Here is a 25,939-nt window from a genome sequence, read left to right as displayed (position 1 = left end):
ACCTCAAAATGGAATAGCAGGCTCAGTCCTCCTTCGCCTGGGTATCAGCTTCCTTTGCTTTTGCTGCTAGGCAAGTTTCTGGATGTGTTGCTGTGTGCCTATGGCCACCGCTTGCCAGCACACAAACTGGTTTTGCAAAACAAGCAATATGTATCAGGAATGAAAAATGAAGAGAACTATTAGGTCAGTCAGATCATCACAGGGCAGGAGAGGGTCAATGCAGGTTGTTTCACTTTCAAGTGTTTATACAGCAGCTGTAAGCAACCTGTAAGCACGATCAAAATGATAATCTCAGTTGTGGTAGATGACTTGCTGTGAAACGTAAAACACTTCAGACAGCAGCTCAGCTCTGAAATGCCAAAGGGTGTGTATTAGTTTAATAATTTAAAGGCATTTAACAGTCCTTTAATTGTTTGGGAGCCACAAGGGTGCGGATGGAAACTATTGTGTCGTTTAAGCAAAAATTTAGGAAGCCTTAGGCTGGCTTCCTAGCAATTACACCCAAGGTTCTAGATAAAGTTATTTGTGCATTACATAGAATCATAGGCCTGGGTTGAAAATGACCATCTGGTTCCAACCCCCTGCCATGTGCAGGGTCGCCAACCAGCAGACCAGGCTGCCCAGAGCCACATCCAGCCTGGCCTTGAATGCCTGCAGGGATGGGGCATCCACAGCCTCCTTGGGCAACCTGTTCCTGTTCATCACCACCCCCTGCATGAAAAACTTCCTCCTAAGATCCAACCTAAACCTCCCCATCTCAGTTTAAATCCATTCCCCCTTGTCTTATCACTGTCCACCCTCACAAAATGTCCCTAGCTTTGTGGGTCATAGCATGACTTGGCCTTGTCAAGCAAAGCCTGTACAAGTGATAGTCACATTATTCCCTCTATGCACCTTGTTCTGTCAGGAGGAAACTGATCCATTATCCACTGCTGTGAGTCCTTTCCTAGATAATTACCTCAATATACATGTAGCACTGAGCATTCAACAGCTAAACAATAATTTGGCAAAATCTCATTATCAAAAAGCCTCAGGAGCACATAAAGTGTCCTAAAAATTAAAGGACATAGTTATCACTCTATAAACACACAGACCCATCATTTAAGATGGCTTAGGGCTTCTCATTTTTGGAAGGGTCTCCACTTAAATCTGCCAGTTCCACTGCACACTGTGAATTCAAATTTTGAAGCAGTGTCTTAAGAGAAATGTAGGAGTCAGCCAGCCAAAGACTCTGTGGACCAGCAAGGATTTCTGAGATCACACACCCCAAGGGCTTCACTGTCTCACACAGCCAGGTAGGAATTAGCTAATATCCCACCTCTTCCTCAGCCAGTTGCCTCTCATTAACTTCAGTCACAAATCTCCTTGTTTCCAGTGGAAGAAATAGGAGATTTCCTTCCTTGACAGGTGAGATAACTGAAGGTAGGAGTTGTGCTGTGTTTATTTAAATGTCTGGATGGCCATCAAACTACATATTTTGATGCAGAAATGATGCTCCCACAGTGCACTGCAGGGAAGATCCTCTTTAAAGACAGGAACCTTACTTCTCTTTTCTTCAGTAAGATGGTAGCTCACGTAATTTCCCTTAACAATTGCCAGTAGCAGCACTGCTCAGCGCTATAAGCTTCAACTTTCTTATATCAACTCCCTGTTTCAAGATATCATTTCTCCTGCAGCAGACATCACGGTGCCTGTTTCAGCTAAAGGGGTAGGAGCTGGGATGACTAAGCTGTCTCTGATAACAAGCTCTTAGCTTTACAGACTCAGAAATAAACTGCTTGGACAAAGGGAATATTGGTGGTTGCAGTGTGATAAGAGCAAACATCGATCCATGTGAATGCCACGTAGCCTTCTGCGGGCGGAAAAGAGATACAGGCGAGCATACGTAAGTTATACGCTGAAATAAATATCATGGTAATTACTTTGAGTTGAGGGAACACCATCATTCATTCCGCCCCTACGCTCCTAAATTAATCACAGAAAGCAGAGGGAAAAAAAACTTGGCTGAATAACGACACAAAGCTCAGAAATAATACTCCTCAGAAAAACAACAGCTGGAAACTGCATTCCTGCCACATGCTCACTCTCAGATCTTAACAAACAGGACGACTATGGTTTACTTACCTCAGCATGAGGAAAAGGAGGTTCTGGAAGATACACCTTTGTTTGTTTGTTATGACACAACCTGTATAAGAAAAGGAAAACGAGTAGGGTTAGAGAGCTGCACGCATCCTGCAGTATCTGCTGCCACCTACTGCTTAACTTTTGCTGGAGAAAGCCATCTCTTGTCTGTGCCATCAAAGTCACTAATTTGATTTGCTGCCTCCTGTCTTTCTGTTTACATGGCCAACACCTACCGGACACAAAGACTCAGTCACAGCCAGATCACTCGGAGAAGGCGCTAAGCAGCTGAAAGTATTTTGCAACAGAGCCCAACTGCTGTTGGAAACAAACTTGTAAGTAACATCACCAAATTTTCCAACGCCCAATTGTCCTTCAACAGAGAAATTCCACTTGCCTCATCCTGCTTCTCAGCAATGATTTAGTCCTGTCATTCATTATAATCTAATTCCCCTATGCATTTTATTATTGCAGATACGATGTTGGCAAAGTGCCTTTCATCCTGGCATAACACGCACTGTTCCCTGCTATTTTCCATCAATCTTTTGTTTTTAAATAGTAAATATTGAAAGTTGTTGAGCAGCTCCAGCCAGAGCCTCGATTCACCCTATTACAGAGGACACAGATTTCTGTCAGAGGTCTGTGAGATGTTACAGTTATCTGCAGTGACACCAGGAGTTCTGGTGACTTTTTCCAGGAAACGCTGCCCTTTTTCTCATATATTCTTCAATTTATTATAAACTAAATTTAATCAAGACTAAGAGATATTAAGAATGGGAAATTTCTTTTAAATGACTAAACAGTAGAATTGAAAGGCTGGAATCCCTGAAAATCAGCCCCTGTTCTGATCTCAAATGGGAAAAATCTCAAGGTTCTCTTTTTCACGGCTCAGAATCACAGACTAACTGAGATTGGAAGGGATCGCTTTGAGATCATCTTTCTAGCCTTCTGCTCAACTACATTCAGCTTCTTGTCCAGGATTGTGTCCAGTGAGATTTTGCTATCTCCATCAGTGGAGATGACAATCTCTCTAAGCAGCCTGTTCTAGTCTTTAACCACTCACTGCATGGTTTAACAAAAGAGTGTTTCTTTTGTTCAGATGGAATTTCACGTGTTTTAATTCATGCCCGCTATCTCCTCTTCTCTCAGTGGGCACTACTGAGAAGAGTATGGCTCCTCAGCTTCCTCCCATCAGGTATTTCTAATCACTGAAAATACTCCTCTGAGCCTTCAGTTCTCCAGACTGAAGAGTCCCAGCTCTCTCAGCCTCTACATATACGAAAGAACACCTTTGTTACCCTGAGCTGGACTCACTCCAGTACAACCATATCTTTTTTGTAGCGAGGAACTCAGAACTAAACACAGCATTCCATACGTATTCTCATGGGAGCTGAGCCGAGAAGTATCACCTCTCCTGATCTCCTGGCAGTGCTCTGTATAATGCAGCCCAGGATAGTGTCTGCCTTTTTTTACAAAGAAATATTAAGTTGGCTTGACAAAATTAAGTTGGAAAGATCAGTTTTCCTTATATAGAGAGACCATGGTATCATCTTGGGAGTACTGGATGAGACTTGCAAACAGGCACATTTAGTGCAAGTACTAAACAGCACATACTACTTGAGTTTGCATGTTCTACAGGAAACAAGGCTTCCCTAATTATAGAAGACCTACTCACATGAGCACATACACCCTTGTAAACATGTTCACAGTTCTACTGAAGTATAAATTAGAACACGTCAAGCAGACACAACCTACATGTAGCTGTTTCCCATAGTCAGGTGTGTGAACTGAGCCTGATAAAGCAGCCCTTTAGTACCTACCACTCAGCAAAGATCTGGGAGAATTCAAGCGAGCTGTTGGCAACAGGTGAGATGAAATAAAAAGGGACATTGGAGAGTCCAGCAGAGTCAATATATTGATACAGGCACTCCAGCAGATCGTATATTACTCCAGAGGGGTAACAAGGAACCAGCACGTTTCCTCCATTACGGACAGTCATAGCTAAAGGAGAGAGAGAAAAAACAATTAACAGGGTTCAAATTTAAACTTTGAGTTCCTTTACTACAACATATAGCAAAAGTACCTTTAACATAAAGTACAGAAAAAGAAACTACTGTATAAATTAGCAGACCATGTTATGCATATGAACTGAGGGAACACTTCTGGTTGCTAAGTACAATTATTTACTGCCTTCTCCAGGCTTAGCAGAGTGAATGATTATAATACTCTGTTAGTGGGGTGCACATACCAAACTGAGCAGATGGAAAACTCCTGACACGAGAGGGCAGTCTTGCACTGGCACATGAAGACAAATGGCCAGTGTGACATGAAACATCTCACCATCAAAATAAACCCTGCTCCATCTGTTACCTGTGCACCAGACGTAAAGGACAACAGTTCACAGGGCTCACCTGAAGGCACTAAAGATGGTAAACTGTTCTGTGCTCAGTTATCATTGTGCTAGATGAATGGCTGAAGGTAGGGGTAGTGCAAGCAGCCCTCAGAGCTGGAAGTGGGTGAGGGGAGTGCTTCACCTTTCTAGAAGTTCTAAATATTTTTCAACATAAGAACAATTTAAAACCCCAACAAACTGTAGACAGCATTGAGAAAAAGAGAGGAAAAGAAAATCTCTGTAATCGAGGTTCATCTAAGTATAAATGCAAGTACAGAGCAAATATTTCGGGTTTTAGCAAAATGAATTACAGAAATGCTGCACCTTATGGGAAAGAGGAAATACTTGGTCCAGCAATAGCTGCCTCACTAAGATTTCATCTGTGGTCATGGGGCAAAACCATCTACTGATGTTAATTGCATTGCAGCAGCAGGAACATTATGCGTCAAGGCATTACACAAAAAGCTGTGAAAGAGCCTGAAAATGCACATATTAAATCTCACTGTAATCACTTCCTTGATTTCAGTTATTGACAAGCCTTGATGGGGTACAGATCTAGCACATTAAGGGTCTTTTTGCACCACCTACATGTTCAAAGATTTTTATGGCTGAATGTTTAAAGGTTTTATGGAGTCTAGGGAAATGTACAGACTCCAAAGTGAGATTTTTAACACGCATTTAGGTGCTTAACTTCTTTTAGGAGCCAGTGCCTAATACAGGTTGCTCTCAACAACAGTGGCTAAAAACATCTCCTGTATCGAAGCTGTATTACACAACATTATCTGCAGTGTACTGGGTTTATTGTTCGGGTCTTCTCCAAATCACATACAAAATTTACCACCAAAATAACTGTGAATATGAAAAGCCATGCTTTACATTTTCCTAGAACTTGGGAAGTTACGAAACATCCCAGCAATGTGTTATATTATCCCTCTTACATGTGCAAGTCTAAACGATCCCATCTATAAACAGGATGTGAAGAGAGGAATGAGGAGATTAAGAATGATATTTTCAAAGCCATCTGGGGGCTGAAAGTTAAGCCTCTGGCTCCAGAAGCAGAATTTACATTGCTTCATTATGCACCCAAAAATCCACAAGAAGGAAATATAAGTCCCCATATCCACAGTAGTAAGAATGCAGCATGGACAGAGAGGGGATGCAGAGTGCAAAGCGATCAGTAGAAAATGCCTATGTTTGCACTTCTGCCCTGAATGAGGATCCTGCCTCAAACAGCAAGGTTTGTGTCTCCTGGGGAGGCACTGGCACAGGCTGCCCAAAGGAGCCGTGGATGCCCCACATCCCTGGAGGTGCTGCATGACTTTGTGATGGGGTAACCAACTCACAACATGCGGTTCAAGATCAATGATCTTTAAGGTCCCTTCCAACCTAAGTGACTCTATGATGAACCTTGGGGAAGGTACCTTCTACTTTCACTCAGGCATCCATTCACCCAGTTAAGACTGAAACGCCTCAATTTCAAGAGGCACCAGGAAGATTTCATCTAATAATGGACTGGTTAAAGAATCTGTGTAGGCCATGAAAAATGTGGGCTTCATTATTAAGCCACAGAGTTCAAATTTGCAGCTCTCCCTTCCCTGCAGCCACTGGTTTGCTATGGGAACCTCGAGTTTCTTCTGCTGAAAACCAGACATTCAAGATTCCTGGGGCCAAAGAGAAAATAATAGAGGATAAGGCCTTTGAGAAGATGCCAACTTGAACTTCAATTCCCAGGAAAATTACAGAACGGGTTAGCATTTTATACTAAATAAAATCACAACCGAGGGAGTGGAACACTCTTCCATCCACAGATGAGCCCACCAACCCAGACTCGATAGCCCCTTGAATCTCATATTCCTGGCCACACAGCAATGCACCTCTGAAACTGGCCTGGTGAATGCTCCTAGTCCTCTGGACAGGGGAAGGCAGCAACACAACTCTGCCATCCTAGCAAGGTTGTGTGTCAATATACTTAATATACTAGTCAGTCAATATGCTTAATATACTAGTCAGTTCCTTGGTGCAACTTTGTCTTCATTCACCACGGATAGAGGGCACTAATTCTTGAGGGTGTCCCTTGTGGTTTTGCAAAGGACTACCTTCCAGCTTCTCCAATACAGAGATAACACCTGTACAAGCACAATGCTTTCCATGCAAGCAGCAGGTCCAATCTGGCTCTCTGGACAACTTCCTGCAGTTGTCAGTAAGAGGACACGTATATTTGAAAGCTGTTTGAAGCCCAATTTATCTCCGTGACTGATGGATGCAGTCTCTTGAAAGAAGTTGTATAATAATCTTGGCATTTCAAATTTAGTCTCCTTCAGTAGCTCCATAACAAGTTGTTCAATTTACAGCTTACAATGAGATACTTGCTTTTCAAACAGCTGCCACTGCAAGGTCAACTTGGCACCTAAAAAGCAAACTGTGCTCTTTTATGCTTTATATAAACATGCGCACACACAGAAAGGCATGGCTGAACACGCACGCAAAATATCCCAAAACTGCCCTCGCCAATAGTCTGGTAATTTTGCTGATGATGCCCAAAGCAATGTAAAAATACAACTGCTTTTCTCAAGCTGCAGAGTGCTGGTATGGCAGCGCTATACCATAAAAAGAGGGTTGGGGCTAAACTTGGTGATAAGACAAAGAGTGTTTTGGTGCAGCACACACAATGTGGAGAGCAGATCGTGCATGTGACTCAGTAACAGTGGGATTCAGCTCCACAACTCCACGTGCTGGGATGAGAACAGAGACCAAGGCAAAATTTTCACACTTCCATTTCTGGGCTCAGCAACACTCACACACGGACATTACTTTATGATACACGTCCTTGGTAAATTTCCGATGACTATCTTTTTAAGAAGTGTATTTTGAGCTTCTTGTGAAGTTTCACAAACACTCTGAGGAGAAAACATGAGATCTATGGTGCTCAGCTTGCCTACGCTACCGCTTTTCACAGTAACAGATTGGTTTTTGGACTTCTTGGATGGTGTGAACCAGAGAATCTTGAAAGGTCTTGTCCTACCTCAATGGTTCTATGATTCTTTACTCATTTACAAGAAACTGGACCTGCTATTTTCTTCTCTTGATGTTGGGGTAGATGTGTAAGTAGCACTGGGAAGAGACTGCTCTATCACTGCTTTCTTCATAGAATGACTACCCATATTTCTCTGAGACCTTTGACATGGTCCCCCACCACATCCTTCTATCTAAACTGGAGAGAGATGGATTTGACTATTTGGTGGATAAGGAATTGCTGGAAGGTCACAGGGTTGTGGTCAACAGCTCTACGTAACGAGCAGTGTCCCCTGTCTGGGAACTGGTACTCTTTAACATCCTTATCAATAACAGATGATAGGATGTGGAGTGCACCCTCACCAAGCTGAGCAGTGCAGTTGATACAGCACATGAAAGGGATGCCATGCAAAGAGACCTTGGAGTTTATCAAAGGTGGGCATCTGTGAACCTAATGAGGTTCAACACAGCAAAGGGCAAAGTCTTGTACTTCAGCTGAGGTAATCCCAATACGTATACAGACTGGGAGAACTCCTTGAGAGCAGCCCTGCTGAAAAGGACTTAGGGGTCCTGGTGGGTGAAAAACTTATCATGAGCCAGCAGTGTGTGCTTGCAGCCCAGAAGGCCAGTGGTATCTTGGGCTCCATCAGAAGAGGGGTGACCAGAAGGGACAGGGAGGTGGTTATTCCCCTTTACTCTGCTTTTGTGAGGCCCCAGTTGAAGTACTACATTCAAGTCTAGGGCCCCCAATGCAGAAAAGATATATAGAGCTTTTGGAGGTCCAGACAGGCTGAAGGAACCAGGCTTGTTCAGCCTAGAAAAGTGGAAGGCTGTTATGATGTCTCCCCACGGCCTTCAATATTTAATAAATGGAGTTTATAAATATGAGGGAAATCAACTCCTTACACGAGTAGATAGTGACAGGACAAGGGGGGATCGTTTTAAACCAAAGGAGTGGAAATTAAGGTTAGATGTTGAGGGAAGTTTTTTTTTTACTGAGAGAGTGGTGAGGTGCTGGAGCAGTTTGCCCACAGAGGTTGTAGATGCTCCGTCCCTGGATGCATTTATGGCCAGGTTGAATGGGGCCCTGAGCAGTCCGAGCTAGTACCTGATCTAGCAATTGGCAACCCTACCTGTAACAATGGGTCATGCAACCAGATGATCCTTGAGGTCCACTCCAACCCAGTCATTCTCAGACTTCTATGACTACGACTTTAATGACTTCTTCATGTCAGTGCAGTGGTTTTTTCTGCAAGTACTACAAATTCTGGATTTATTTTTTTTTAAGCTCTCTTCCTTCCACATTCAATTGTTTCCTAATTTCTCGGCACTTATCTCTTTTGAGATAGAATCTGGCTGGAAGATACTCTGCAAAATCCTCCAAATAGTTCAGAATGTTTCTGTAAACCAGAACGACTCGCTTAGATAAAAACCCACCTGTATCTACACATGTAACACACATTTATATGCATTTATCTTTTAGATTTTGCTTTGGCCCGAACTACAGCTTTAATATTTTAAAAGCATTTTAATAAACAACAGCCTCACTATTGTTTACTTAGCAAAACAGCTGCTGCAGTTTAAGGCACTAGTGACCAGCAAGCTGTTTGCTAACACACACAATTTGGTGGATACCTTGCAGAAGAGCTGACAATAAGGCAAACACTTCTCAGTCTCTCCTGTAGAAAAACTAACACCGCCACTCAGCCTCTCCATGGTGGTTCAGGATGATAAAAGCGATGGTGTTACCATCTGCCAGTGGGACAATAACCCCCATGAAGCGCAGCACATCTGCATGTAGCACAAGGTCACCAAAGCTTATCTGCCACAGCTTGTAATAAAATTAACAGAGCTTATAAACAATGAGAACACAGCCTCAATGCGCACACACACATATGTAAACATAGGCATCACTTAGGAGAGGAAGTCACAGGTGTTAAGAATGTGCAGAGTTTCAAGAGGAGGTCAAACAAGTTCCTGGAAATGAAATCCGCTGAGCATTACTAACTGCACAAAAAGCCACGTCTGATTGAGGAAATTCCTGAAACAGAAATAGTTCAAGGCTAAGAGATCACGAGGGGAAAGTATCATATCATCATACCTAGCCTTCCACTATTCTTTACATATCTGCTTATAGTCCCTGCTGGAGCCAGGATGTTGACAGACAGGATCTTTGGTGTAACATGAAATCATCATCTTTCTAAAATGCCACAACGCACCCCAGTAACAGGTATTTATACCACAAGTAACCACCCTGACCCCATAACTCATTTTTTCCCTACACAAACAAAACTCACATAATTTCACCCCATACTTCTCACATTAGGACCTGACTTCTGTTTGAACCAAAACAAAACCTAATTAGGGATATTTGATTTTGATTTGGAGAAGGCAGGTGATGGAGTAATCAACCACATCCCTTTCATTATTTCCCTTCCACTACTGTGGCAGTCCCATACTGAGACTCTGATATATTACGATGATATTCAGCATCTGTGAATATGCACAGGGACTTAAAAACAGAAAGAGCAAAATAATGTGTGTTTTTTTTTTTATTCTCCAAAGGTACATTTAGTTTTTAAAAGATTAAGAACTATTTACACTTCACTTCATTCTCATCTTTATCCCGCAACCTTGGGTAAGTCATCTAAATGAGACAGCTCAAATTCCTCTCAGTTGTGCAATGGGGACCAGAACGCTTGCAGGGAAGGTTTCCTGATTCAGACTTCTAATGCTTTTTAATAATCTTTTTAATAGTTCTCCTGTAGTGGATGTTTTAGTTCTCTTGAGAAAGGCAACACATGGCAAGACAGACATGAGAAAGTGGCCTTGTGACAGAAGGGTGAGAGCGCAGAAGAGCTGAAGTGAGGGAAGGGGAGAAAAGGAGAGAACTGAACTGGATGTGACATTCTGAACAGGCTGGAAAATGCTGCCATTCACGCTGATGTCACAGCTTTGCAATTATCAGCTTTTCCAGCTGTGAAAGCGTCTGATTAGGTTTTGTATTTCTGGAGTCTATAAATATATCTTGATATACTTTTTTAAGCAGAGATTGTGCTATTTGCTTTTGATATATTTAAAAATCAGGTGTAAGAAGGGAAGCAGATGTGCTTGTTTTCAAAACCGAATGTCATAAAAAAGCATGCAAAGCTTTTATACTGTCTGATGTAGAGGAAGGAAATAGCAATATTTCAGATGGGAACAATCTTCAGTACCTATGTAACTTGCAGTCTGTTAGCAGCTAAGTGACATACTTAGCAAACCAAGAGCGGCAAATGATTAATTCTTGTAATACCTGTTCCATTCCAAAACATTTTAGGTACAACTTGCGTCTCTCTAAGCACTTACTGTATTAATGACATCAGGAGCACATCGTAAAATCTAAACAGCTAGTTTTATGCCAGAAGATATGGCTGGACAACTTATTCAATTCCAGGAATCTCAGAATTATTTCCCACCCAAAGCAATGAGTAAGATGATAAAATACACACAAGACTTCATTCAATGACCTACCCAAGTTGCTGCAGAACTCTCCTACCATGCCATCTGGGTTAGCAGTTGGGATTTGTGTAAGACCCGTCAGGATGAGAACATCGCTGTTTTTAAGAGAAGCCTGGTCCATGGGCTGAAACAGAGTACAGTGAAATAAAATAACTAACATGGCAGTCATCACATAGATTTCTCTGCTTTGCACCAAGTGTACTGCAGCGTGTAACAGATACAGCGATCAACAAGGAGAAGACACTGAACACTTTATACCAGTAATCCCTTTATCTGTGAAGTCAATAAAAAACATTTGCCTGCATATTTACAGTACAAAAGCAGCAATGGAACTGTAACTGGATTCAAAGCGGTATCCTCTATAGACTAATCATTTAATGGCCTTACGAGTTGAACAACTGAAAAGACAATCATCTGGTGAGGATGTGGCACTGCAGTCAGGAAGGGTTTCACTCTTGTGTTCATATCGTGGCTTCACTAGCTTCCAGTCAGCTTCCTTTTGCTAATCACAGTGTCAGCCTTGATTCCCAATGCTCACTGTCTTGTGCGCAGCTGCATTTTCCCCAACAATTCAGTAGATTTTCTTTGCAAGAAGTAAAATGCTTCTTAGACTCTGGGCTTGAAGCTCTCCATTTTGCACATCAACCTCAGTTCAGCACAGGGTCTTCCCCTAACTTTTGAATCCAGCTTTTCCACACATAGCATTACAATCACGCTCATTTAAGACTGTGCAAGCCCTGTCACAAGATGGCTTTGGTGAAACAGCTATTGCTGGTAGAAACAATACATTGCTTTAGATTCCTTAGCACGGATAGATTTTATTAAATAAATATTTACTGATATCGTAACTTTTCACTGTAGCAACAAAATCACCAAACATGCAGGTTATTTTCTTAAAAGTCAGTGTAAAACATGACTTGCCTTATCACCTTCCACACCTGAACTGCACTTGTGCTACAGCTTTATCCCATATCTCTCTTTGAAGACTGTGCCAGAGGCTACACTATGTCACACTGAAATTTGTGTCTTCATGGGGTAAGGACCACTGGCCTTGCTGTGCATGCTGTCCTGATGGCCTATGGTCACAGGTACAATCCCACGTTATGTGGTTAAAGTGCTGAGGGTGGTTATCACAAGCATAATCTCGCACATTTCCTATCCATGCCATGCCTTTTTCCTGAGGACAGAGGAGTTTACATCTGCACTGCCTATCCTGTGACCCACAGATGTAGCAGAGGTATCAGCTCAAAGAAATACTGTGCTGATTTGACCACTGGCAGGTAGCACGTTCAAGCAAACACTGCTTCTACTTTGTGCACAGAGACGCACATTTCTTCACCAAGGTTGATCATACAACTTATTTTATACTGGCGTTAAAGGGGGATGTAAAATGTACGCCCACTTTTCTCTATGAGAAAACATACACTAAAAGTTCAGAAATTATTCTTGTGTGACCTGATGCAGAGTTACATATATTCTTGATACTCAACATTCTTCAATCCTGAAGAGCCAAAATCCACCTGCAGACAAAGTACGGCAATGGGGAAAAGTTCAGTTTTAGCCTCCCTCTTGGCAGGGATACACATCCCATAGCTACTATTCCAGCAAAGGAAGGCAACTGCAGCTACCTGCATGGTATTTCATGGTTACTCTCAGCAACCAGGAAAGATTTCTACCCTTCTACCAGAAAAGTGACAAAAATATCCCCTCTGCTGAACTCAAAAGATCACGGCAGTTAGTTGCCTTGCTCATTGTCCCTCAACACCATTCTTAACTAATTAAGATCTTGCTCTCATGAGCATGCAGGGGAATTTCATATCAATTCCAATGGAATTTTACACTGTGTAACACCTTGCTGGATCAGACCAACTACATTAGATTTATCGCAATCTTTGACGCTCCATAGCGTGTCCATGAAAATGAAATGCCAATAATGCAATAAAAAATAATATTGAATCTGCTTGTGATAATGTACATAACGATTATGCCGTATTAGATACACATAATTTCAGCTGCTATTGCACTGAGAGGGCCTGCATCGATTTTTGTGGGTTAATGTAAAGAATATGCCTTAAAAGGCTTTTAGTGACATGTCTGAACCTGTGCTGTCAACTCCAGTTCTCCATATCGGTGCCAGCAGGCAATGGTGTCAATTCTAGACTCAGCAGACGGTGAGGCAACACTTTCAATAGAGACCATTTGCCAGAACACAGAAGTAAAGGGAACAATTAATGGTGTCAGATCTAACTTTCAGACAAAACATAACTCTGTAGATTATAAACATAATCTATATGTAACTTAAAACTTCAAGAAAACTCCAAGTTGTAACTTACACCAAAAAAGCAATCCCATTCCCTCCCCATGACATCTAATTCCTACTTGTGCTGCTAACACCAGCATGACAGCATGCTGGTGCTGGCAGGACGGAGGACATCAGTGAAGGATGGTGGGGTCCTAGGCTGTTTCCTTCAAGTGGGATTAACCTCATCTGCATATTGAGAGAAGGAAATGCTTTCTAGGCTACTACTGTGTATAATAGGCAAGGTGTAAAAAGGAAGAAGCTTTGTCCCATTAGTATGCCCAAGTAAGCTGTGTCCTCTCATCCTAAACAAACTACTGATCAAAGCCTGGTCACATTATACTAATTTTTAATAACTATGGAGGGAGTTCCAGATGACTGGAAATGCGCTAGGACTTCAATGTTACTTAAAAAATCAGGATATGTTTTTAATCAGCATGCTTATGTAAAGGGGTATCTTTAAAAAAACAAAGCTGACAACAAAATGCAGTGACTGCATTCAGACACTCACAGCTCACTGTGATTCTATAGAGGTCAGACAAACAACTTTTCATTTTGAGGAAAAAACAATGTATTGGTGACCCCAATTTAGGCTTTGTGCCAACAAAGATAGTGTTATCAGCATATATTATCTGTCAAACATATCAAACTGACAAAGAGCGGTTTGGCGTGTCTCAAAAACTACTAGTCATTATAGAATCATCGTGTTGTAGAAGCTCATAGTGGTGTTTATGGGGATTAACATTAGGTCAAAATCTATCCAGTTTTCAACAGCCATCTGGAAGAACGTATATAACAATTATACCTGATATGCAAATGATCACAGAATCATCACAGAATCTCAGAATGACCTAGGTTGGAAAGGTTCTCAAGGATCACGAAGCTCCAGCCCCCCTGCCTGGCATAGAATAGTCTGAGTTGGAAGGAACCCTTCAAGGTTATTTAGTCCAACTCCCCTGCCAGGAATAGGGAATTCTGCTAGATTAGATTGCTCAGGGCCCTATCCAACCTACCCTGAATGTCTCCAAGGATGGGGCACCCATCACCTCTCACCACACTTCCTGTATAAAATTTCTTCCTTATATCCAACCTAAATCTTCTCTCTTTAAAACTGTTTCTCCTTGTCCTATGACAATAGGTCCTGCTAAAAAGTCTGTTCTCCCCTTTCTTATAGGCCCCCTTTAGGCACTGAAAGGTTACCCTGTCTCCCTGCAGCCTTCTTTTCTCTAGGCTGCACAGCCTCTGCTCTTTCAGCCTGTTCTCACAAGGGAGGTGTTCCATCCCTGGGATCATGTCAACCACACCACTCAGCTTTGTGTCATCTGCAAACTTGAGTGCACTTGATCTCGCTGTCAATGTCATTGATGAAGATGTTAAAGAGCACTTGTCCCAGTACTGACCCCTGAGGGACACCACTTGTCACTAATGTCCATCTAGACATTGAGCCATTGACCACCACTCTCTGGGTACAAAAGTGATCTGATACCTAATAATACTTGTGATGTGGTGAATAACAAGAAAAGAACAATCTGAATGCACTCTCAATTACTTCATAAGCTACTCCCTCCTTCAAATTACATGTTAGTAAAAAGTAGTGCAAAATGCAATGGACTGTATGCTAAAAAAAATAAAAATAAAAATAATGAGGCTCTCATCCACCATTTGGTGTAAGAAACAGTGCTGGTAGAACGAACAGTCCAATCCAAACCACTTCCTACAGAACCATGGAGTCACAGAATCACCAAGGTTGGAAAAGACCTTTAAGATCACCCAGCCCAAGCATCCACCTATCACCAACATTTCCCACTAAATCATGTCCCTGTAGCATTGCCTGGAGTTGTGGTGGCCAGAGTGCAGGACCCCGCTCTTGGTCTTGTTTAACTTCAGTCCTCAGTCCAGCTATCCAGCCTGTCTAGATCCCCCTGTAGGGGGCTCCTACCCCCCAGGCAGATTGACCCTTCCTCCTGACCTCATCTGCAAATTTACTGAGGATGTACTCAGTGACCTCATCCAGGTCACTGATAAAAACATTGAACAAGACAGGTCTCAGTACCAAACCCTGGGGAGCACCACTCATGACCAGACACCAGCTGGATTTGACTCCACCACCACTCTCTTGGCCTGGCACTCCAGCCAGTTCCTTACCCAGCAAAGAGTGTACCCATCCAAGCCACAGGCTGCAGCTTCTCGAGGAGAATACTGGGGGAGACAGTGTTGAGGGCTTTGCTGGAGTCTAGGCAGATAATATCAACAGCTTTTCCCTCATCTGCCAGGCGGGTCACTCAATCACAGGAAGAGATGAGGTTGGTCAAGCAAGACTTGCCCTTCATGAACCCATGCTGGCTGGGCCTGATCCCCTGGTTGTCCCTCATAGATCAAAGTTTCTCCTAACAGAAGTGTTACATTCATGCCTTGTTAAATATTGCTGGTGTTCCTTCACAAAAGAACGTAGTCCAGGCCAGGATGAGGCAGAGGATGAAAAAAAAGAGAGACTTTGACGCGCTGCATGCAGGTAAGCACAGACACTTTCAATTGTAGTTGTTCAATTCTTGAGATCAAGCTTTTAAACAAAGGAAGCTCAGAAGCAATGCTCTTTAGAAGATACTCACCTTGGGGGAAATCACTTACTGATCATGAACCTGACACATTTTCGAAATTATTTTTAAACACTTCACGTTAATATTGTTTTCAACTATTTTGACAACTTCTGAAGCACACAGTACTGCAAACTTCAAGCTATTCTCTGTGCGAAGAATTTATGGATCTAGAGAGAATTAATTTACTGGAAATTACATCCACAGCACTATAAAGACTTTGCCCTCAGAAGAGCAGGGTGGAAATGTTGGCAGCCAGTAAGCTATCATTTCTCCCAAGGAAGGATGTTTCAGAAGTGATATAGAAGCAGTCTGTGAACTGTCTGTAAAGACTCTCAGTAAAATATGGATTCTTTTTTAAGAAGTCACTAATGGTCTATTGTTTAACTCCGTTGAAATTTTCCTACTTAAGGTGATGGACAGTTTCACAGCAGAGAGCAGGTTAACACCAAGTCATCGATAATAAAGAATTTTAGCTGTCCTTCCCTAGTAATGTGTCCACTTACCAGGGTGGTATGTCTTCCTAATGCCCATTCAAAGGCCAGTCAATTACTAACAGAGCTACATCTGTACAGTTTCCACACTATACCTGATCCCAGCTGGGTGAGCCCTTCTGTCGGTTTTTCTCTATCATAGTTATCATATCATAGTATCATAGTATTGTGTGAGTTGGAAGGGACCTTAGAGATCATCGAGTCCAACTCCCGGGATTCGAGCCCTCTAGTGTAGCAGAGCAGCACCTGTACCACTTGCGCCACAAGGGGGATTCGAACCCGGGCCCTCCAGTGTTGCAAGCGGCGGTTCTAACACCGTTCTCTGTTTTTTTTTGTTTTGTTTTGTTTGCAAAGACACCCTTATAGAAGTCTAACAAAAATGGTTGTACCTGAGGATGTGTTGTAAGAAGAGAAGATCCTGAAACGTAGGAAACCTTCTCATAGTGTGACTGGATAATCCAATTGGAACTTCCAAGAGCGTAGCCCGAGCTGAGAGGGGTAACCTGTACAGCACCGAACAACTCCTGAAACACACAGGAAGAGAAATTAACTTGAGAGAGCCCGAGAGAAATGAGAATAGGCTGTTTTATCATCAGTGATAACACCTTAAGCTAGTTATGCTATTGAAGGCCTTTATGAAGCTGGTATCTGTCTTATGCCTGCTGTTTTAATTTCCCCAGGTCTAACAGAACACAAGCTCAGAGAAAAACTTCTCCAGAGGTAGAGTCTTCATCAGGTCTCTCTTCCATGTTAATCCTCCAGTAGCTGAGTTCACACTGCAACATATTTCTCACAGAAGGAACTAACTGTGGTCCATCTGCTTTAATATACTGAGGAACTTTGTAGGAGCTTTAGATCTTTGAAAACCCTATACTCCCTTGGGCAAATTTTATCACTACAGACCAGCAGGAGAGAAGGAAGGACAACACAACAAGTTGTTACGTACTGAACTAAAATCCTGTTTGACTCACAGATTTTGCTGTAGAAAATGTATACTTGAAAACAAACTCACTTTACAATTTTCCCAATCACTTAGCTAAAATATTCTTATTTTTTTAAATGCTATCTACTGGCAATTTAAGAACAACTCCCTTCAAACTCAATCCAAATTTCAGTTTCAACTCCGAGCACAAGCAACCCATCAGTTGCCTCATTTCCAGCTGTTATTAGAAAGTGTACTGCTCTCTGTACGCAGCAGTGTGTTATAATTGTTTGGAGAAAGGAAAATAAGCCTCCATCTATACCTCACTAATGTTGTACTTTCTGGTTACTGAATAATAGAACACACATTCGTGCAGTACTAATATTTTTCTAGTATCTCAATACATATTTGGATGCCTCTCAAAACAAGGTCTCCATTCCTCTGAGTTCATAAGCGATTGAAAATGGACAACAAACCATTCTTGATGTTTCCACATTCGGGGTTAGCTGACGAATTAGGCTTTCACTGTTTTAAAAGTTGTCTTTGGGAAGAGATGATAGAAGCTCTAGGAATGTATCTTCCCTCCCCACCCCCCATCCTTTTCCCAGTAACTATTAAAGAATGATTGGCTCATATGTACAGACATAAAACTTGAAGTTCACCCACACCATGAGGACAATCAAAAGTGAAGAGTAATTACCTACTGATACTGAGGAATTCCAAGTACACTCAAACTGCCTGGTTGCTAGACAAAAATGCAGCTGTTATTTACATCAGCACCCACATTAGTGATGGCTCAAGGTCTTTTTTCACCAGCTGTAATACAGCACTACACAAACACAAACCCACCACATTTAGTTCCTGGCTGCACTGGCTATTGTTTCAAACTATCTTACATACAAACTTACAACGTGTCTGAACTTCAGTGGCCCATTGGTAAAGGAAAGGGAGCAAATAAATCTGGGTATACAACTTATTATAATTCACCTTTTTACCTCTTACGTTGGTGTGCAGCAATAGCAGGCACCACGGCACACATGCTGCCCATAAGAATGTACCTCAAACTACTGAATTGTTGATTCAGTTCATTCTACAAACTACACTGGACTATAGTTAATGGCATCAGATACAACATACCTTAGTTGAGAAACTCGGGGAAGGAGTGTTAGAAGTTCAGCTTGAACCATTAGATTTTGTTTACAATCCCTAATTTGCTCTATAAAAGAAAGCGGAGGCTGAAGCACTCAAAAGATTCCCAGAAGTGAGACACAGTAACTCAGAAGGGGATGTGGCTTACAGACAGAGAGGATACATTCATTTGGTACATCCTCCAAGCTCTCAGTGGGCCAGACTTCAATTCTAAATTCACAGGTATGCCTTAAAATTGGCCTCCCCTGAGGAATAGGAGAGACAAATGGATACTCCTGATTTGCAACAAACAACAACCCTTCCTGGGAGGCAGAATAGGGTGCATTTCAATAATGTACAGTCTTGCCTTACTTTCTCAGGTCAGAGTATCTAGATCTTAAACAGGATCTAGAAGAAAAGCAGAAAAGGAAGGGCATTTCTCAGGCTTTTATAGGGAAAAAGATGGAAAGCAATGAGCTGTTAATGTTGGCCCAAGGAAAGTTCTGATACTCACAATTTTCTGGGAATATCCCACCAGCTGGATCTTACTGAGAGCAGCATTCACTTCAGGCATGGTGTAGCACTTCCTCCACATAGACACCTCCACTGCATCTTTCAGAGGGGCTGGCAGCAATCTGCAAAGGTCAAAAGGGTCTGGGCATTTTCAGAACTTCCTGATGGATCACCAATCCCATTCAGATCCTTAGATATTCGATTTTCTCTCTTTCCTCCTTTGTCTTTTAATTACGCTCAGTGCTTTAAAGTGAGGAACAAGACTTTCTGCGTGTTCAGAGGTAAAATCATAGTGTCCATTGAGCCTCATCTTAAAGACTGCTCTCCTTCATCTTCCTTATTGTTGATTCTATCCAGCTTTCTTCAGAACAGATGTGGTGAAGGCGTTTTAACAACTCCAGTGTTATTTTTGCCACTGATGAAGGATGTCAACATGAAACGCACTACTAGAATTGGTAGAGATTACTTCCATCAGTGTCTACTCTGCATAACCCAGTTCTAAAACTACAAGTTTGAAAATAAAAAGTATGCTGCAAACTTGCAATTCAAATACCAGTACCAGAGCATGAATGAACACTGGCTCTGCTCTCAGTTTTGACACCACTGTCCTACAGGAGCACGTGTCCCTGCACTTCAGAATCTTTGCCTTCAACTCAGACACCCTGCTCACCCTCAGAGTGTACCGGCAACAATACATTAGCTGACACTGCAGAGCACTTTGAGATCCCCTACACGGAAGTATTTAAGATGTTTTAGACCAAAGGAAAAAAATCCATCCATTCTGCTCTTCACAGACACTGCAAGTTAACCGGACAGCGTTGTCAAGGGAAGAAGTGAACTGTAATGTCACAGGCTGTAAGAGGGATGGCTAACTTCTGGGAAATAAATCTTCCTTAGCAACACGAACTGAGGCAGGAAGCAGCACAGCTGCCAAATGCCTAAGAAGAATAGGATTATATTTTTTTTGGTATATTAAACCAATGCTAAATCAAAGGCTAATTCAAACCAATTTCCAAAGATTTATGGAAATTGGTGAAGTTTCTTTGATCAATTTGTTTAAAAGAATTTAATTTATTGTTATATCTACCAGGTCACTGAACTCCTCCATAATTTAAGACAGTGAAGAAAGGATTAAGACCAGCTCTTGCCAAGCCCGCTGTACAGGTCTAGTGTGATAAGTGTAATTCCAGCACTTGCTGGCTGAAAGCATACTGCGCTTAAGGAAACAAACAAAGCATTCAAGGTCTTTTTTGGGAAGTCATAAGCAACAAGAGGCCAAACAACGTGGATAGTTGTCCACCACTGCACTGAAGCAAATTGCCTGTAAAAGCCTTTAACCTACCATAAGAAGCATTTAATGCTGGATGCTTTCACGAGCTTCTCTTCTGGGAAGGGGAGAATATATCTCCAGGTAATGGAGAAAAGTGGGGAATTGTCCTTGGCGATAGAAGCAAGTTCCTATTAGCCTTGACTCCGTGGATCTACTGTAAATATGCTCTGATTCCTAACAGAGACCAGTGGGACCAGTCTCCAGTTGTTTCATTCTTTCCTGGTTCCTCAGATGTGCCCCTGCTCACATACAACCTGTCACCTCATTTCTAAAGTGTGTAACCATTCCCAGAGGATATTTTAAAGTAGTGAGTGAAGCTGCTAACACTACAGTAACATCCTGTCCAGATCACCTTGTAACAACCAGATGTATGTGTGTAGATTCAGGGACAGTCAACCTACAGCCATGAACAGGGAGGTACTGTGAAGCAGCACAGTCTGGTTGTTAGTGTAAAAAATAAAATGCATGCTTAAGTAGCTCAGGGCCTTGTATTCTTAACTGGGCATCTGCACAGATCAGAAGAGTGCCCTTGTTACCTGCTACCCTCTTTCAGTAATACTCTGTTCCAGACACCTATAGAAAGATACAAGAGAATATCGAGCAAGTAGTCACCAAAGTGTATTTCATAAGGCAAGCCTCCTGTTTAGCCCCTTGAATCATAATCGGCACCACAAATAACCTGTCCGAGCATGTAGAAAGCTTCCATGAGACTGCTCATTTCAAACAAAAAACAATGGCAACAGAACTTGCTAAGCAATTAGTTTAGACTGGATCAGATAATGGCAAAATGTAAGCTGCTACAATGAACTTATTATATTTTACACGGCATTTGCATTTAAAATGCTTCAATGCTTAATCTAATGAAGATGATAATACTTTGTGTTTTATACTAACTATTCAGAGTAGAACTAGCTGAACTGTAAAGCAGTAATGATGATTGATCAGCCTGAAAATTCACAGTTAGACTCGGAAATAATAAATACTCCGTTCAAACAACAGCCAAGAATTAAAAAATACACCAGGGATCACATTTTCTTAAATAATGGATGTCAGTCCAACCCTGCACGTGCAATTAGCCAGGTATTTATTTGTGGATCTGTGGATGTTCACTCACGTGCTATAATAGTCAGTTCTGATCACACTTGCACAACACTTGCCACCAGGAATCTCAAAACATCTTGCAAACATTAATGAAGGCCCTGTTAGCCATTATGGTGGGTAGGAGGTCCATTTTACAGAGGCACTGGGAGGTAAAGAGGGGAAACTCAAGAGTACAGGCAGGGCTGAAATGGAAAGAGAATTTAGATCTATCCTGTTCTAGCTCACAGAAACCACTGGTTCATAGAACAGGAAGATTTATAGCAGCTGCAGGGCCGCCAGTTACATTTGGTATCTCCCTTATCATATCATTTCTTTGCTATGCTTCCAGCTTGTATTTGGAAAAACTGTACATTTTACCTCTAAAACTTAGGGGACCTGACATCTGATGGAGGTTCTCTGCAAGACATCTACTGTGGCAGTGCTACGTGATCAGCAGAAATCCTGTATGTGGCACAGAACGGTTGGTCCAGTCTCTCCTAGGGGGAGGGCCCTTGTACTTCCCTCCCACCTCCACTGGTACCTCATTATAACAGCTACTTGACAGCAGGAAGGAGGAATATGGATGTTAGGGTACTTCCCAAGCAAAGGGAGACTGAAAAAAATACTTCTGCAGCAGCTGAATCAGAACAAAGTTCACATCTCCGAGTTCACTTGTGGAATAGTCAACAGCGTGTAAAGTGCTAGCCAGCACTTTTTCTAAAATACGACCACCAGGAAAGTGACATTAAATGAGCTCTAAGATATATGATCCTCCTTTAAGCCATGCATACAAAACACAGGCACTGGTGTGACGAGAATAATGGCTCCAGCTCTCTTTCATCACACAACCGTGAGCCCCAGGAATCATTCTACTCAGGCCAGCGGAGTTCAAAATTAAAAGACACCACTCTGATGAGAGCATACCTTACCCAGCACAAAACCCTCATCAACCTCGTCATCTTCAGTTTTGTTTTACATCTTTGTTTGCATTGCCTCCTTCAGATATGTGAGTTACTCTGCTGAGATACGACTGCTCCGACGCTCAGTAGGGGAGTACGCTATATAGCCAAACATACGTTACTTTGGATTCTTAATTTCCTTGGCTTTGTGATATTGAAAGATGACAATGCTGCTTTTACAACTTAGGAAATAACTCACTTTTAGTAAACTCTTAAATCAAGCCACATTAAGACTTAAGAATAGAAAATGAGAGATCATTTAAAATGCACAAAGCAGCATTTAAAAATAACCTTCTTTAACCACGTCTGTACTTAAAATGTGCTAGCAACAAAACTATTTCCTCTGTAGAACACACCGTGCACATAAAGTTATCTCCCACTTCCAAGAAAAGCATCAGCTGCTATTAGTAAACTATTAGGAAAAGTCTTGGATTACAAACACTTCCAAAATTCTAGAGAGAGAATTTTGAACACCTCAAATCTCAATTTTGAGCATCCTGGTTTTGTACACAGATTCAGTACCAGAGCTTGAGTTTCCAATTAACCTTTTTTTAAGCTTCAATTTGTTTCTAAACTTTAAAACAGTGGGGAAAAAAAAATAACAACAAAAACCTTTCTGTTGTTCAAGTGTGAAAGAGGTTTCAACCTGGGAAGAAAGGTGGCACTGCTCTGTGGTTTGCTCCCAGTCACTTCCAGCGGTTCCTTGTCCTGACTTCCTTAGCATTTTGGCAAACAGGAACACAAATCTCATTTTAAATTCATATTATTCCAACACAACACTGCTAAGTTTAACCAGCTTGCTAATTTCATCAACCTTTTTATGATGCTAACACAAAAATCCTCCATTTTTATCTACCATCAAGGAGCTACACTGTGTGAGGGAAGACAGGAGAGACGTGCCTTACCAAGTCTTCTACCAAGAATCAAGACTGTGTTGTTTCTGTACACCACCTAATTGTTCTTGCTGCTTAGTGGCATTAGCAAATCAAACCTCAAATGGCAGCAGCTGACCAATCTTTACACTTAATGCTAAAGTTTGCTTAGACTTTTAGTGTTTCAGGACAGTCACCCTTCCCAGATGGCTTGTTCCTTACCTCTGTACCTCCTTGTTCTTCCACGTGGAGGCAGACTGAGCCTTTGGCACACGTTCAATGGAATTCACCAGTTCTTCCATGAGAAGCCTGAAAAGACATGACAACTAAGTTATTGGAATGCAGTCTTTCAGGTAAGACATAACCTGGAAAGATTTGTCCCAAATCATTCCAAAATATCACACGAATTATAACACTGTCAAACGGTTTTAAAGAGCTCTTCTTCCTCCAGAAGCATTGCAGCAATTATCAGTGCTACACCTGTTTCCCTGCTGTGTACATCAAATTTCAGCTAGTCCAATTCTGACTGACTGTGACAGTAACAGGATCTGGCCTGCTGGGTTATGGGTTATTGGGAAGGGAGAAGGGCAAGAGGAACTCCCAAATTACTCCTGCTATGCAAGATGATTACTACATTACTGCCTGCTTGCCATAAGGAATGAGATAAAATATATTAAGAAAACCCCTCAGCTGATGTCTGTCTCTTCACCACTTTGAGAAGTCAAGCACACTGTCAGAGGGAACCTTCCTCATCTGCACATGCACAGTGCAGCATTTGACGCAGAAAAATGTCAGTCATTACAAACTGTTAATATAAATTTCACTGCCCCAAACTAGACAGCATTTGCAACTGTACGCACACTTTCCTTTGAAGGCAGGAAATGAGAGATTTAACTGCAGCAGAACAGTATCCTGAATTACTTAGGATGGTGAGAGCCATACCAGAGTCAACCCTTCAACAAGACTATGCTTGCTCTCTTCAGCTATGGACCAGCAGAGCCCAGAGATCTATTACTAGTTCATATTTACATAACTCCTTTCTCTTTCAAGAGCCTTTAGTTTTTGTTTTTAAACAAAGGAAGAATTATTCTTGTGTGGAAAGTTTGTATAGGACCTCTAACAGACAAAGGTTCCTGCCCTAAAGTGCTTACAGTTCAGAAAGCACAGCCTAATCTGATTGCTAATTATTGAACATGGCAGCTGCTCTGCATGAGAAATGCACACAGCACAACTCCAGTTAGACACATCCAGGATGAAACCTGCAGTCTTTACTTGCTGGGATTGACCTATTCAATCAACAAACTTTGGAAGAAATTACTACCAAATCAGATGACCAAATGCTAAGTCTTTGACAGCACTGGAACACCTTACATTTTCTACTGGTTTGTCTCAAATTCTGCTGTTTTTCTCTCTGCTTCTCCTTAGAGTTAAGAGCTTATGAGAGAATCTCAACTGTCATTTGAAATGAAGCCAGCCTGAATTCCCTTCCACGGCGCGGAGACTGGTTGGAATCTCAAATGCTGAAAAACTGCAAGGCAATAATCTTAAAAGCATTTAATAAAATATTGGTGACTTCTCTTTTGTTTAAGGAGAGCAGAGAAGGACAGGAACGATCTTTGATTCATGGTTCTTGAAGGTTTGAAGCGGGCTGTACGATAACTGCTGCTCAAAGTATCTCAGCCCACCCAAGATCTACCATACAACAGCTGTCTGGACACAACACAAAACATCTGCTGTAAATGACAGGCAGTTCCAGAGTTTGGGAAACACTGAGTTAACACCTTTTCAGCGCTAAGGACTTGGCTGGTATTCAGCTACTGCCTAAGAGCCTCTTTGGAGCATTAGACGCCGCTCCTCTATCCGTATTATCCTTTACACCTTTTCCTTAGCAGTGATGAAAAAGGAGCAGAGAATATCAAGGAGCTTTTTACCTGCCAATTTGAACAGTGGGCTCAGTGGCGTACACCGTTCCAGTGAATCCTGTGTACTCTGTGATATAGGGCAGTGCCATCATGCAGTGATAGTTTGAGATCAAGATTACATCCACCGTGGAGAGGTCAAGCAGCTCAGTCTGAAAACAGAGGAAAGAGATAAGCAACATATAACTCCTTCACACAGTTTAAGCAATGACAGGAGAACACAGGGAGACTTTTAGTAAATCCAAAATGATTCCCTTTCCAGATCTAAAAAGGAAACCACGTAACGAAATGGCTGCTGCTAGGAGAAGCATCATGACTATGCTTTTATCAAAGAACTGATGGGTGTACTTCCTTACTGAGGAATGGTGGCTGTCCAACCACCGTCACTTCCAGACTAACAACTTATCAGTGGGTCTCATGCTTTTTATACTGCATATGGTACAGTACCCCAGGAGAGAGATGAATGTACATTGCATTTATTCATATGCTTACAACAATTTATATATATTTTCCCAGACAAAATGCTTGGCATCTTCATCATCCCCCCTTTTTTCTTTACAGCTAGAGATTAAGCCCACTCATATGATCCCACAAAACAAATGGGTGGGTCCAATTTGTTTTGATGTGGCAGTTAAGACAGCAGTTCAGAGAGTGGAAGGAGAAGATTTCACACATTGTTAAAGGAATTTTAATTAGAAATATTTACTGGTAACGCTATAACACAAATGGTGTCAAGACAGAAATTTACAAGATATATGACCTCTAACTCAGTTATTATAGAGCAGCTAATGGAATTCAACACT

At 41.8% G+C, this 25,939-nt stretch overlaps 1 protein-coding gene across 2 annotated transcripts in view; it reads right to left on the bottom strand.

Moving 5' to 3' along the window:
* Positions 1–25,939, bottom strand: part of INTS9 (integrator complex subunit 9) — a 66,040-nt gene that overhangs the window by 27,636 nt on the left and 12,465 nt on the right. For both annotated transcript variants that reach the window (XM_072333317.1, XM_072333318.1), the window contains exons 5-11: positions 25,149–25,288; positions 23,440–23,526; positions 18,978–19,098; positions 16,803–16,937; positions 11,039–11,150; positions 3,942–4,122; positions 2,125–2,185 (exon numbers count right to left, since the gene is read on the bottom strand). In XM_072333317.1, the coding sequence (XP_072189418.1) occupies positions 2,125–2,185; positions 3,942–4,122; positions 11,039–11,150; positions 16,803–16,937; positions 18,978–19,098; positions 23,440–23,526; positions 25,149–25,288 (837 nt within the window). The remainder of the gene's footprint in view (positions 1–2,124; positions 2,186–3,941; positions 4,123–11,038; positions 11,151–16,802; positions 16,938–18,977; positions 19,099–23,439; positions 23,527–25,148; positions 25,289–25,939) is intronic.

This window comes from Excalfactoria chinensis, chromosome 3 (assembly GCF_039878825.1).
Source record: "Excalfactoria chinensis isolate bCotChi1 chromosome 3, bCotChi1.hap2, whole genome shotgun sequence".
Classification (NCBI taxonomy): domain Eukaryota; kingdom Metazoa; phylum Chordata; class Aves; order Galliformes; family Phasianidae; genus Excalfactoria; species Excalfactoria chinensis.
This window is presented reverse-complemented; position numbering and strand designations above follow the sequence as displayed.